The 16058-nt window shown below is 32.8% G+C and overlaps 1 protein-coding gene across 6 annotated transcripts in view; it reads left to right on the forward strand.

The window, feature by feature from the left end:
* The window catches only part of LOC118186083 (nuclear exosome regulator NRDE2), a 66448-nt gene that overhangs the window by 48238 nt on the left and 2152 nt on the right, over positions 1–16058 (forward strand). For 4 of the 6 annotated variants that reach the window (XM_035356088.2, XM_035356089.2, XM_035356091.2 and 1 more), the window contains exons 6-11: positions 179–436; positions 1268–2417; positions 5715–5906; positions 6081–6217; positions 9257–9375; positions 11110–11181. In XM_035356088.2, the coding sequence (XP_035211979.2) occupies positions 179–436; positions 1268–2417; positions 5715–5906; positions 6081–6217; positions 9257–9375; positions 11110–11181 (1928 nt within the window). Of the gene's footprint in view, positions 1–178; positions 437–1267; positions 2434–5714; positions 5909–6080; positions 6218–9256; positions 9376–11109; positions 11182–16058 lie in introns of those variants that run through there. The other 2 variants (XM_085827468.1, XM_035356092.2) reach the window with 2 other exon arrangements.

The raw sequence follows: 16058 nt of genomic DNA on the forward strand, positions 1-16058 counted from the left end.
TTAATGCCCCCCCCCCTCAAGAAATAAACAGATTCTGGAAATTTTTTAAAGCTATTTTTGTACTATATTAAAAAGAAGCTTCTATTTTCATTAACTTATTAAATTTCATTGTACGTTTCCATTGAATTATGTTAAAGTAAATTATTGTTTATTTTAATGACTTTCATATTTTCTTCAGATATTTTCAGCCAGTTGTGTTTTGCTCTTAGAAGTTGTGGTTATTCTGAAAGAGCTATAGCTACTTTTCAAGCTCTTATTGAATTTAATTTCTTTTGTGATCCTTCAACTCGACTACTTTCTGTATCGGAAAAAATCACTTGCTTTGAACCATTCTGGGACAGTGGTGCTGCTCGTATTGGTGAAGATGAAGCTATTGGATGGGCTGCAACTGTTTCGAAAGCCAAAATTGTGTCAAACAAAATAGTTTCAGAATCAGGTATCATTTATTAATTTTTTCAATATTTTGTATATTTTGTGCATCAAATTTTCATAACAGATAGTTAAAGTTAGTAGTGAAGAATTAAATTTTCAATGCATTATTTTATATTAAAATTTCATAAAATTCGTATCATTTAAAAGATTCTTGCTGTATCTTAGTACCATGTTAAGTTTCTTACATTAGAATTATTTCATTCTTTGACCCTTCCTTGATATAACTTTTTTTGATTTTAATAATCAAAAAATACTTATATTGTTAAAAAGTGCATGTTGTTAACTATGGAGTATGGTTGATTGAAAGGCTGTGTAATAATTTTCAGCCTCTACTCCATTCCTTGTTCTGTGAAATATAAAATATGTCATTCAGTTATATATTGGGTTACATGAGTTACCTTCAGTATTAGAAAGATGGTAGAAATCTGCTGTAAAACTGAAAACAAACTTTTTTAAAATGGGTATGCTGTTTTCTGTATTAACATTTTTTGTATTTTTTTTTTTTACAACTGTAATTTTTTAATGAATTATACTGCTTTCTGGGTTTTTCCATAACCCAAACAGCAGTATACTTAATTTTATATCAGTATGGAATGCTTTTGTTGCTGTTAAGTTACAGCAGTATGGTATGCTTTACTTGCTTTTGTTTTAAAATTTTCTCTCCCTCTTTTTTTAAAAATTCAGTTGGCATTAATGCATTTTGTGATGTATTTTTTCATCATTTGATTTTCAGGAGAATTTGAATTAAACTTTCACTACATTGTGTTATTTTTGTATTGTATTTGCTCTGTGTGTATATGAGTTTACTTTCTATATATTTTCTTTTTCATTTTAGATTTAAATAGTTTTGAAGATGATATATTATACGAAAAATTGCCACTTGGACAAACATGGTTAAAATTTGAAAGACTAAGAGAAGTTCATCATTGGTTGCCATGGAGACCAAATCCTGATTTTGATCAAACTGATGATGATGTTGATGATATGGAAAGAACTGTTTCTTTTGATGATGTTTCTAGATTTCTTTTTAACATTACAGATGAAAAAGATAAATTTTTATTGCTAGTCAAATTTCTAGAATTTTTAGGCTTCAGCACTCATATGTTATTTTGCTCTGAATCTTCTGTGAGCAAAAATTGTTTTCAAGTAGAAGTTAAAAATTTTGAAACTATCTCCGAGATATTAAGTGAATCAGTTTTTAGTAACCAGACCTCAAATCCACTTTCTTTTCCTAGAAGTGAATGGACACAAGATAAAATTAATTTCATTAATAATATTTTTTCCCTGATCATGGATAAGTTTTCATCTCACTATCAAACACTGCTTTCACGGATGTGGTTGAAGTTTCGTAAAATTATTATTACAAATGAAAATAGTGAAAATTATGACAGAGATATTTCTGACCTTAAAAAGTTTGCAAAGTTTATGCTAAAGAAAAATGAGAATCGAAATTCTTTACTGTTATGGTCTGAATATATTGAGATTGAATTGCTGAGTAAATTAAAATCTAATGCTAAAAACACTTTTGAAACTTTGTTGGTGTCTAGCAGTGCAGCAATTTCAGAAGAAAGCTCAATGTTTAAGGAAGTATGGTATTTTATTCGTTCTTATATAGATTTAAATATTGGTTTACGAAATCACATCTTTAAGAAAAAAGAATTCTGCCAAGATGAATTGCTGTGGATTTTAACACATGTTGGATCTAAAGAAACTTTTGTCCCATACTTGAATCAAACTGTTAAACCGACTTCAGTTCTTAGAGCTGTTTCAGGATTTAAGCAGTTTTTAGACCAAGAGTTAAGTTCCTTGAGAAATTTAGATCCTGCCCTATGTTATTGCTTAGATCCTCGTCCATATTTAGTGTTGGACTGTATAAAATGCTTTGCTTTTCTGCAATATTTTACTCAAGGTATTGATGCTGCTTTACAGATATTTAAGAACTATTCAGTATTTCTAGAGAAGAAAATAAGTGTATCTCTGAAAAGGTATTTTTTTCATTTGGTAAGAGTTCTAGTTTTGTTTCAGTTATTTTCTAATAAATAATTTATATTTCAAAACAATGTCATTTTTATTAATATATGTATATGATCTCTGTTTATTTTTTTCATTGTTTGTTAGTGTATAATTCTGTTTCATTCTCATTCGTATAAACATTTGCTCTTGAGGGAGGCAGAATTACATGTTAACAACTTCTCATTTTCTTCCAGCAAATTCCCATTAAAGTTTATTTTATGCTATACTTTCAATAATTCAGATAGTTTTATGAGTCAATAGGAATTCAAATTAATGAGAGTCTACTTTACTTGTTTCGCCTCCCTGCAACAGATTTTTTTTAGTTGATAATATTATTTCATTTGTATTTATGCTGTTTTCATATTACAGTTCAAAACTAGTAATTATTGAGCTGTTATAAAGAAATCTAATTAAATCTATAATGATATAAATAATAGAAGTAGAAAGTCACAGGATAATAAAAAGGACAGCCTGAAACACATAAATACGTAGCATATTCGGAAACTAAGTACCGTTTCATTCTAGCGCCATCGCAGCGCTGTGGTAGGCATCCCGCGCATGCGCACTAGTCTTTCTTGTTCACTGACTTTCAGTTGGCGCCATTTTGGTTGCTCTATATTGTGTTTTCAGTTTGCTGTGCGCATTCAAAATGTTTAAGACAATTAGTTCTCCCACTAACTGTGAGATTGGTGCCGTGATTAAATTTTTAAACGCGAGGAATGTTAAACCGGCCGAAATTTATCGTCAAGTGACAGAAGTTTATGGTGAATGTGCGATAAGTGATGGGAATGGTGAGAAAGTGGGTAAGAATGTTTAATGCAGGTCGAACAAATGTCCACGCCGAGGCTCGGAGTGGTCAGCCTTCTCTTGTCACCGATGATTTGGTAAGGAAAGTTGATGAAGCAATTCATGAGAACAGACGCTTCACAATGACAACTCTTTCAGAGGCATTTCCACAAATTTCCCGTACTGTTTTGTTTGAAATTGTGTCTGACCGCTTGAATTATCGCAAACTGTGTTCCCGATGGGTTCCAAAAATGCTCACTGATGCTCACAAAGCAAAGCAACTTGGTAGTGCCCTGACATTTCTCATGCGGTACAGTGATGAGGGAGAAAACTTTCTAAACCAAATTGTGACAGGTGGTGAAACTTGGGTGTGTCATTTCACACCAGAATCGAAACAACAATCGATGGAGTGGAGACACACTCATTCTCCGAAAAAACAAAAGTTCAAAGTGACAATGTCATCACAAAAAATCATGTGCACTGTCTTCTGGGATAGGAAAGGCGTTTTGCTTACTTATTTTTTCCCAGAGGTGAAACCATTAATGCGGCACGATATTGTGAGACTTTAACAAAACTAAGGCGTGCCATTCAAAACAAACGAAGAGGAATGCTCAGTAAAGGAATTGTGTTGCTCCATGACAATGCTCGGCCCCATACTGCTGGTGTCACTCAATCGTTAATTCGACAGTTTCATTGGGAGCAGTTCGATCACCCGCCGTACAGCCCGGACATGGCACCGTCCGACTATGACTATCACTTGTTCCTGCACATGAAGCGCGAGCTTGGTGGCAAGCGCTTTGGATCTGACGATGACACGAAAAATGCTGTGGAGTCGTGGTTATCGAAACTGGTGGAAAGTTTCTTTGACGATGGTATACAAAAACTGGTCACCCGCTATGACAAGTGTTTGATCATTGGCGGAAACTATGTTGAAAAATAGTTTAAGACATGTATTTTCATGTAAAAATAAAATTGAATTCGAAAAAATTGTTTCACTTTTTTTTTTTTTTTTTTTCAAAACGGTACTTAGTTTCCGAATACACCTCGTAGAAGTTTTCATTTTTTTTCTTGTTCTCATTGTTGATATACAAACAGAATACATGTATAATGCATTTATTGCATTCACTGCAATAAATGCATTATACATAATGCAAAAAAGTGCATTTCCTATATCCATTGCAATGCAGATTTAATAATATTTTCATGCTTTGTGTAATCATATGTGTTATTAAAATTTGTCTTATTTAAATACTCATTTGAAATCAAGTCTGAGTTAAATCATTGATTTCTGCCATGATTTTGTAACTTTGTAATGTCAATTGGCTATTGTTTATGCTGCTTATTGTCTACATTAGCCACAGCATAATTGTATATGTAGTATCTGTTCAAAAATATTTGTCATAGGACATAATTATATATTTTCAAATATGCCCAAACATCTAAGCTAGTATCTGTATGTCAGATAAAAATATGTAAATATAAATTATAATTTAAATTAGCAGTAGCCCCTTGATGTTAATATAGATATTTCCCTTCTCTGTTCTGAAAATAGTAATACATTTCTCTGCCACCAGCAGCCGAGCGGTAAAGTTGCTGAAAACTTGTAGATCGGTCCAAGATTCGAATCACGTGAACAGGCTGGCTGTATGGGTGTTTTTCCCATGTGTAACGTGATATGAACCAGTTTGCCTTAGAAAGTCCTCCACATAGGCAACCCTCCCATTAGACAGATTGCCCTCGAGGCTACCAAACCATTTTCCTGCCCTGTATCATTTCAAGACTAATCTATGTCATATGACTTTCACATAATACTGGTGACATAAATGGAACTAAAACTCAAATAGCCAATAAAAATTTTACAGCATTATTAATTATCCCATTAAATGCATTGAAACCAAAGCTAACTCATTCTGAACACAAGGCTTTCTTGCTTTCTGCATATCGGTCTACATAGACTGCTGCTTATTGTGTATCTTCTTATCCCAAAGCTATCAAAAATGTAACTGTTCTGGAACAGCATGTTTAATGTGCCAAGTATTTTTGGCTGTAAATGTTTACTGAAATAAAGATGAATGTCATGGCTGCCAAATTGCTATTCATTATGGATCAGCATCTCAGTGTCTATGCAATAAACAGTCGTACATGTTTATTGCATTAATCTGCTTCATTAGTCGGGGTGTAAAGTTTGAAGGTCATTTTGGAATTATAATCAAGAAAGTATCATTTACTCACGGCCTTTCTAGAAAGTTTAGAGTTTGGGGGCTAAACTCTTGGTCACTTGGAAGGTCAAAAATCCAGTGCTTGTGATAGTTTATAATATATTTCATCATTTGATTAAAAAAACTCATTTAATAATTATTAGTGAAAAACATTATGTTTTTTACTAATAATTATTACTCAAATATTTCATTATCAAACTTCTAATGTATCATGATTTGATTTTCTTCTTCAATCTATTCTGAATATATTTCTTTACTTTATAGGCACATTTTAGAACAGTTTTGTGTTTTGCAAACTGAACTTCTGAATATTCATACGTGGAATTCCATATCTTCAATAAAGCCTTTGCAATCTTATTTGTATGAATCTATAAATACATACCCAAGTAATGCTGTGCTTCTGTACTACCTTGTGAAATTAAGGAATGCATCATCTGTAGTTGGGCCCACAAGGAGGTATTTATTTCATTTCTAGCATTAATTATAAAATATTTCGCATAAGAAATTATTTCAGAACTTTAATGTCATATTCAATTTTGAATAAATAAATTGTATTTGTAGAGAATAATATCTTTCTTTATCCACATTTTATGTATTATGTATTCAATATGCATTATTGGTTTTGTACAGGTTTTTTGCCAAATTGCTTAAAAATCAAAATAAATTTCAACCTGTGATATGGATTTTTGCCTTGGCATCGGAGCTTTCAATTTGTTACTCAGTTTTGTCACAAAAGAGTTTTGAAACTGATCAACTAAACACATTTGGTAAGCAGATATTATTAATTTTATGTGAAATAAATTAAAAATTGTATGTATCATTGATACTGTAAAAACAAAAGCACATAAAATTATTTCAAGATTGGTTTAAAAATATATCCCAATATTGCTTTTGAGTTTTTTTTTTTTTTTTTTTTTTTTTTTTTTTTTTTTTTAATATATATATAGAGAGAGAGAGAGAGAGAGAGAGAGAGAGTTAGTACCTCTGGATAGGAGATTTTTCAGGATAAAGGCTGGTATTAAAGTAAATTTTCGTGCCTGGATATGAGGAAAAATTGAGGTACAAGCCCAAGTGACAAGTTCACTAAATGGTGCTGCAAACAAAGCAAAAAGCAAACTCACTCGTTCAGTTCATGTGGTCACTTTGTTTAGATGCATCTCTATAATATTTTGTTCCCACTTTTTTGCATTCTTCATATGTTTATGCAGTTATTTTTCCATTATTATTAAGATATATTTATAATTATTATTAAGATGTATTTATGACAGTGGGTTCTAAGAAAGTGAGTAATGCGAAGAAGCAGGTGATGTTCTTAGAATAAAGGAGTGAAATCATTGATAAACATGAGCAAAGTGTGCTTATATTTAATCTGGCCAAGCAGTATGAGTGTAATACTTATAATATGTGTGATATTGAAGCAGGAGGAGATTATAATGCCACCCAAGGGCATTAAAACAATATCAAAGCAATGGACTTCTGTAAATGAAAAGATGTAGAGGCTGCTCTTGGTGCTGCTGAAGGAGAAGCAACTCAAAGAAGATACTGCGACTAAAGCAATCATCTGAGTGAAGGCGTTAGTTATATATGCCACTTTGCTGGAGATGACCTCAGGCTCTTCAAACAAAGGATCTGGAGAAACATTCAAGGCAAATCATGACTGTTTGAAAGGCAAACTGAGAATGAAACTATGCCTGAGAATGGAATTCAGCCCATTCTCAGGCATAGTGAAGCACCAAGCTTGGACATGAAGGCAGTGCAAGAATTCCTTGAAACTTTTACAACACTGATAGAAGCCAAAGGATACATACTCCAGCAAGTCTTAATTTGTAACAAGGCTCTTGTGGGAAAGGAAATCAAGAAGGATTTATATAATAGAAGAGGAGACAAAGGTACCAGGCTCCAAATCCATAAAAGTCAGGTTGATCCTCACATTGAGTGCAAATGCAAGTAGTGATTTCAAAGTAAACATGCTGCTCATATTCCATACAGAAAGTGGAGGGAAAACTCTAGGTATGGGTCACCAGGCAGTTCGTTGTGGATCAACCTAGTCTTTGGTTCTGCAGGTAAGAAATGTGTCTATCTTGAGAAAAATAACTTACTTTTGCAAGCCCTTTTTGTATTCAACAATACTGCTGGATAGCCACCGAATCTCAAAGAATACAAGTTTATCAAGGTTCTCTACCTTCTATGCAACACCACCTCTATGTTACAGCCCATCAGGTGATTTTATATTTGGGAAACTCTTCACTAAATACATGTTTCATTGTTGATTTTTGGTAGAACTTTTATAATATTGCAATAAGCCTAAGAAATGTTGATTGTACAAAAGGGGTTTTGAAGGCTTTAAGCCTGCATCTGTAGAGGAATTGCTAGAGGAGATTGTGTCCCTTGAAAAGGCTGTGATTGTGGATGAGGAAGATGTTAACAAACTTATTGAGGGTCACTCAGAAGAACTTAATACTAAGCAGTTAAATAAACTATAGATTGAGAAGCATAAAAAGATTTTGGAGGAAATTAATAACAAGGAGGTAGAAGAAGATGAGTGTGAACACTTGTTTCAGGAACACCAATTTCAGGATCAGTTCTTAAAGGGAGAGTGAAACTAACTTCCTTAAACAAATTTCTATTGAAATGCTATTAAAGTGAGGAAATAGTAGATAAAAAGGTAACAAAAACCAATAAAGAATGATGAAGGTACAATGTATGTCAGTGGACTACGGTAATGAAAATTTAAAAAATCAGTTTATCATTTATATGTCTGTATTAAATTTTATAAAGTTTTTATTGATTTTCTATATAATGTAGTGCATTTTTTATTATTTAAAAACATACAACAAAATTGATGTGGTCATTTGGAGGGCTGAAATGAATTAATGTCATTTAAATACATTTTAATGGGGTGTGTGTGTGTGATTATGGCAAAGCCTCGAGGGCTATCTGCCTAAGATGAGGGATGCCTTCGTGGAGGACTTTCTAAGGGAAACTGGCCCGTATACACGTTACACATGGGGAAAACCACGAAAACGCCCATGCAGCCAGCCCGTTCACGGGATTCAAACCTCGGACCGAATTACCAGTGTTCATTAATGGGGGGGGAGCATTTTAGGATATGGGTAGGCATGGTTTTTGAGCTTGGTTACAGAATAAATTAAACTCATATGCTATTCAAGTGCTATTCTGATTTCAAATTTACTTCAAAGCAATCCTTTCTGTAGTACTAATTGTAGTTTAAAAAGGATTAGTGAAATGGAATAACATAACCTGTTTATGCGAATTATTATTTAAAATCATTTCTATTTTTAATATTGCTATTTTCCTGTATTTCTATTCTTTTTGAACTGTACTAAATTTTTTAAAGTAATTCATGAATTATATAGCTGAATCTCAATTTCTAACATAGCTGGTAATTTTTAAATGAATAATGTAAATTTCTAGTTCACCAACTATGATTCAGAGAACTGATTAGGAGTAAAATTATTCTCTTTCTTTAAATGTTACTTAAAATGTTTATTTACTTACTTGTGTTTTTTAGAAGGAAAAATCATACTATTTATTGCACAGTAATGGATATAATATATATGGGATAGAATTCAAATAGAATAATATACCATATAACATCATTACTGAAGCATAATTACTGAATAAGTTTTAATTCAAAATTAAAATGTATTCTTTAAGGTAATTAGAATCTTATAATTTTTGTGTTTTAACATTTGTGAGAGAATACAAATTTGTGTGTACACTTTATGTATATTTGTAGAAGAGTAAGATAGCATTTAATATGTGTTATTTTCCATTTTCTCTAGAAAATATTGTTTCTTGTTGGGGAATAAAATGGAAAATCCAAGGATTGTATGAAAAAGCTTTAGCATCTGAATCATATTGTTTTATTCCTGTTCTTTGGCGATCTTATCTAAAATATGAGGTAACTAATTTTAATACTTTTGTAGTAGTGTTTTATTAAATTTAACACTTTGTAGAAAATTTGGCAATCACTTGGAAATTAATGAATTTCTAAAATAACAGTCAAATCTCTTAAGTAAAACATGAATTTCAGTTATCATTCTCTACAGAAATGTGAGCAAAATATTGATAAAAGATTATAATTAATCATTGTAATTTTTCAATGAGAATATTAAATTATGTAAAACACATGTAGTTCTTGGTAGCAGAATGTTTTTCAACTTAAAGCATTGTTTCAAATTTATCAGTTTTAGTATTTTCTAGTGCAGAAGTGTATCAGTTTTTTTATGTAGTTGTATTTTGTGTTAATTTAATCATACTGACACCATCTTTAAATTATAAAATGCAATTCAGTACTATTAATTTTCTTTACATTTTTCATAAGCAAGCAATAATTTAAAATTTTGCATATTTATAATAAGCAGTATAATTATAATAAATAAGATTATGTACAATTAGGATACTGAGAAAATTATCCATTCCTGTTTGTTGAAGCTAAAATAGCTTTTAACTTCCATTCAAGAAAGTGGTATTTTGATAGGCATGCATTTTTGCAAATTTATTTTATTGATTGTATTTATTTGCATATTTAAATGTGAAATATAAGCAGAGTATAATCATTAGTATAATTTATAGTAGGTATGATATGTGTATAAAAAGTATGAATAAAAGGTACAATAAAATCGCCTGTAAACTGGTACAGTTTTGTAGTTTATAACTTAATATTAAGTGGATTGTTCTTTAGAAAGTTTTCAAAAGTATGTCATAGTAAACTTTCCCCTCAGTTACAGAAACGAGGCACTTTAATCCTTTTGGATTTAAAAAAAAAAAAAAAGAGGTTCTACTTAATGTCCACTGCATCACATCTGGTTAATTCTTTTTTAAAACATTTTTAAGTGACATGAGAATTACTTCACACAAGTAATAACATTTAGTAAAATTAATATTTTCAGCACCAACAGGCCAGAGGAAAAAATTCCACCGATTATGTTGTAATCATGTTAATATACTGCCATAACTTTCTCATTGCTTTATAATAAAACAGAATTTCGTAGTTATATTCATCCAATTTTTCTGGTAAGGCAGCCTCAAATATTAAGTAATACATCAAGCAGTGGTACATATGAATATATACTAATGTAAGGAGTAATTTCAATACAAAAGATGAAAGAACTGTTTTCATAGGATTGTATATTATATCCATATCAGAAGTTAGTAAGCATTTAATATCTTTCCACGTGATTCTACTAATATGCGCAGAAAAGCAGTCTAAGGATATCTCTATTTCCGCATTCTGCTGATTTTTGTTTTTTATCAGAAGTAGTGATGAAATTAATAGTGTAGTCATATATATCACACATATATACACAGTTACATTATATAAACTGTTGTTTTGCTGTTGCTAGTGTCTTCAAAGAAATGCGAGTACCTATATTGATATCAAAATGGCAACTGCATTACCAACAATATGACCTTTCTAGTGATATATAACCCAATTCCATAGGATTCAAATCATGTAGTTTACTAAGTTTATCAAATAATTTTTGAGGTGCTACTATTACTTCTCAAATCCCGCCAGCCATTTATCTCCTTGAGCTGTTTTGCAGATGCTGTCTATAGCTGGTATTAAGAGCAAAATGGTAAATATTTACATAACTTTCATGATAATCTGTAATTTTAAAAATATGTTTTTCAGATTTTGAATGGAGAAACATCAAAAGCTAAAGGTATCTTTCATGAAGCCATACAAAACTGTGGGTGGTCAAAGGTAATTCATTCAATAATATTAAAATATCCACTGAAAAATTGTTTTATTATATTCAAAGTGTTATTGTGGTCTTAGTAGTATTTAATTAAGAATATTTTAGTAAGAAATTTGTGGATGTACATAAAATTTATATTTTCACAATTTTGATTTGATACTTAAGAGTTTCATATATTTATAATTTTCAATACAGCTGATTGTATAGTCTTTCAAAAGAATTTATCTGAAGTTCATGTGAACATTCTGTTTGAAAAGTGTGGTAAAGTATTTTTATCATTCACATCATGTAACTGTCAATCTTATTGTTATTCTCTAATAACCGAGAAAAATTTTTTGATGATGTAATACATTGTACACTGGCAAGAAAAATTAAAGCAAATACTGTGAAAAGGTTCTTTATGTTAATTCTATTAAGTGAAATCCGCTGAAAGGTAGTTGGGTGGTAGCTGAAGTCGAATGTTATCACATAGTAAAATGGGATTCATTTTGGTTGCACAGAAATATGAAAATTTTTACACCCTTTTTTACCATGTGTTGTAAAGAGGGCAGGGATATGCTTTAAATTCTAATTTCAAGGACTGTATGAGTAGTTGAAAAAAAAATGTTTGCATGTGGATTGGATTATTCAATCATGGCAAAGCACACAAGAGCTCTCTGCTTAAAGGAAGGAACGGAGAATAACGGAGAATTTGTTTATTTGCTCTTCTTGTAGCCAGGAGATTGCTGCTGTAAGTTATTTAAGGGGAGGCTTTTTGCCTTGACTGTGTCACTGTAGGAGACTTTTAGGAGATATTACTTGACTGGTTCATTATTAATGTTCATACTCGGGAAATTTTCTTCGTTCATTTCAGGAGCTTTAGGTTCAGGTTTCTGTGTTTTTTTTTTTTTCAAATTGCTTACTGGTAATGTATACAGACAAGCAGATCAATGTTGAAAATGAGCCACAATAGACTCTCAGAACCATTATTTGGCAAGAATTGCTAAAAGAAATAGGCAGCTAATATCAGCACAGATTGCATGGAAATTCGCTGCAGCTACAGGAACTCAATTACAAGTGACAGGCTACAAAAAAGAGGGCTGTATGTAAAAAAACCCCATGCTTTGTGTCCCTTAACTTGGTTGTGAAATATATCCAGTTGCAGTGGTGCAGAGATCATCGTCACTGGAGTAACCTGGACTAGTGCTGAGTTATCATTGTTTCAAGAGTCTCAATTTTATTTTTAGTGATTCCAGATGTGTTGCAACTGAAAAGAAAAACATACACAATATGCCTGAAAACATCCATTAAGAGTATTCGCACAAAGGTGAAATCACAATCATTTTGAATGGCCACACTGACCTGTAAATTTTTATCAATGCAACTATGAATGCTGAAATATACAGAGATGAAGTTCTTGATACTTACATCGATTTTTTTTAAATGTGCAATTAGTGGAAACTTCCTTCTAATGAACATTAATGCTTGTGCCCATTGTTTTTCATTAGTGACCGTTTATCTTGTGGGTGAAGAATTCAGTGGATACTCTGTGGATTTAAATTGGGTAAAACATGTGAGTTATAACATGGAAGTTTTCTTGTCCCACTGTATATCACATTTTCTATGTTCTTATTTAAATTTATTTTTTGCAAAAATAGACAATCTTGCATTTTGTAAATATGTGAAGCATGACAAAATAAAGAACTTGTACAAATTCCATGTTCTTAGCTGTAAAATCATTAAAGTTACACAAGGTTTTATAGTTGTCCCTTTAATTTTTCCTGCCAGTGTAAATTATTACAATGAATATTTATGGTTTTTAATGATATGCAAAAGTTTTTCTGAATTTCAATATACCATTATGTAATTTACGGTAAACTTTTGCCTGAAATTTTATACGAGTTACAACAATCACATCATAGTTCATCTCCTGTAGGATATCAATAAATTTAAAGTTGTTCTACTGAACAAAATGATTTTTCCTCGAACTAAAGGTATATAATTTTAAATCTAAGACATCAGTTAATTTGTTTATTTTTTAATAATTTGATAAGTATAATTTTCGTAAATATGTTACTCACTCCACATTGCTGTCATTAAAAGTGCAGCAAGTGTTGTAAGAAAGAGTACTATCAAACCCGTATTTATTGTACAGATAATGTATTGTCCAGAAATGAAATGACTAAGTTATAGCTCCGTTCAGCCATGGAACATTTAGAGATCATTTGCAGTATAATTACTGTGGACAGTAACAGCTATTGCTGCATTGGTCTGGCATAGAGCAGAAATGGCGTTTGGTATGCCAATCCATATGATTTTAGCATGCTTCTAAATTTGATCTACATAGGTGTGGGTGATCTGGGTATTATCTTAGACCAGATGTGTTCAATAGGTAATAATTCCAGTGAATAGACCAGCAAAGAAATGAAGTAGCATAGCTATTCAGGAATTATTAGACATTATGTTCTGCACATGGTTGTATTCCTGTTAGTAACTGGTCTTAGGCAGGCCCTGAAGGTAAGAGGCAGTAATAAGGTCCAACATTTCTGAGATTTGATGTTAACAATTCAGCATGCTGAGGCTGCATATTAGGTATAAACATAATCCAATTACATGATGCTGAATACCGGACAAGTGGGGCAATGCATAATATGGGATTTGCTCAGCTTGAAGCATGTTACAGCCAAATATGGATATGACTATGATGGTGCTTAAGACAGAAGAGGGATTTGCATGAAAAGATTATGTATGTCATTTGTTCCTCCATCCATGATTTTCTAAGCACTGCCGCAGTTGCAGACATACGTGATACATAATCAGAGGTAATTGAAACAATGAGCAGCATGTTATAAAAATTCCCCATAAATGGCTTCAAACCATGGGTAGAGATTAGTTACTACGTACCATACCCTAATTGAGTTAGAGAGGTATGACTGTGTGATCGATGATAGCTGTGTATGTAAGATGTCTGCCCTGTTGTTTAGTAATGCAAGTGATTGTTGAGATACTTCATATCGGTGAGTTCGATTCTGTATTGACGTCACTGTAACTGAATTCTGTGTAGTGTGACAAATAATTTCATAGAACACGTCATCTTTACATGTCACATTCTCCTGCAGTCAAAATTAAGAATCTTCTGATACAGCTGCCTTATTCTTCCACAAGACAGAACTTAAACCATCTGTCCACAAAAATGACAAAGAAAATTTTAATTAATAGCTGCTGTTTGTTTTCCCATCTTGTAGTAAACCTTGACGTACATGGTGATGACAATATAGTCATATTCTCTCCTTTTCTAAAGTAGTGTACCTGAACATGTTCAGTCATGTGTATAGTCAGGCTTCTTAGGAAAAACTCCTCTATCTACACCTAAAGCAGTTAAATATGTTTTCATTTACTGTGTAAACCTCATGAGTATGCATCCTGCCATGGCTTTAGAGATGATAATTATTTAGAAGGGGGCAGGGGGATATAAATTTTCAAATTTTTCACCTGTTATATGTTTTATCTTGTGTAATGTTTGACATTATTAATAAAATTGATATACTGAATATACATTCATTTCCAAAAAAAATTGCGTGCCAAGAAATAATTGTGGGATTGTAGCGAAAGCGTTACTTGGCATGAAGGTACATGTGGGGTAAGCAGAGCTTGTTTGAGTGTACTTAATCTTTTGCTAAGGAAACGCTGAGGTAGACATGCCATTACGCTGCCATCGAAGCAAGTATCAGCAGCTGTCAGAGTTCAAGAGAGAAGGAATCATCGGGATGATGGAAACTGGGCGGTCAGCTCGGTGAGTAGCTCATCAGGTAGGCCATTCAGATTTTACTGTGAGGAGGTGTTGAAACCAGTGGACAGAAAAGACGTCATTAACATGGTGACCAGACTCAGGACGCCCTCGACATACACAGGCAGCAGCTTCATTACGGGACCCTGTGTCTTTCTGAACCATCGCAAGGCACCTGGTTGAAAGATATCTGGTATCGCAGTGCCCATTACATGTGCAGCCAATGACACCCACCGACCGATGCCTCCATTTGGAGTGATGTCTCCCACGACAGTATTGGACTTTAGCGGAATGGAACCAGGTCGTTTTCAGCGAGGAATCTAGATTCAATTTGACCAGTGATGACAATCATGTTAGTGTGTGAAGGCCCCATGGTGAATGCCTCAATCCTTCGCTTGACAGCAACACACCGTTCCCACAGTTGGTGTGATGGTATGGAGTGCCATTGCTTATGATACATGGTCACCCCTAATATTGATCCATGGCACAATTACAGGCCAGTGGTACATTCCATGACATCCTTCAGCCACATGTGTTACCACTCATGGCCTGTTTTCAACAAGACAGTGCTCGGCCACACGCAACACAGATCTCACAAGACTGCCACCGCCAAATTAACACCCTTACCTCACTTGCTCTATTCCCAGATTTGTCACCAATCGAGCATATCTAGGATCATTTCGTATGGCAGGTTAGACAGTCTATGAGATTGGCCGAACTAGAGGCGTGTTTACAGCAATTTTGGAACGAGATGTCTCAGGACACCATACGGAACTTGTATTGCCTCAATGCCCGCTCATATCGCATCATGCATTCGCGCTAGAGGTGGTCCAACAGTATACTAAAACTTACGTTCATGTGTACTTTGTTCTGCAATAAATTGTAATTTTTTCTTTGATTTTCTAATCACTTACTTATATCAAAGTAATACTTACATATGTAAAATTTCGTTTCATTCTGACAACTCTTTCTTAGTGTGCAAATTTTTATGGCAATGAGTGTATTTCAACCTGTGGTATTACCTTCTGAAATTAGGAACAAATAAATACTTTTATATATATATATATATATATATATATATATATATAAGCATTATTTTGTATTTATGTATGTCAT

The sequence above is a fragment of the Stegodyphus dumicola genome, chromosome 12, assembly GCF_044657685.1.
Source record: "Stegodyphus dumicola isolate Sdum_Otavi_A_Nest chromosome 12, ASM4465768v1".
NCBI lineage: Eukaryota > Metazoa > Arthropoda > Arachnida > Araneae > Eresidae > Stegodyphus > Stegodyphus dumicola.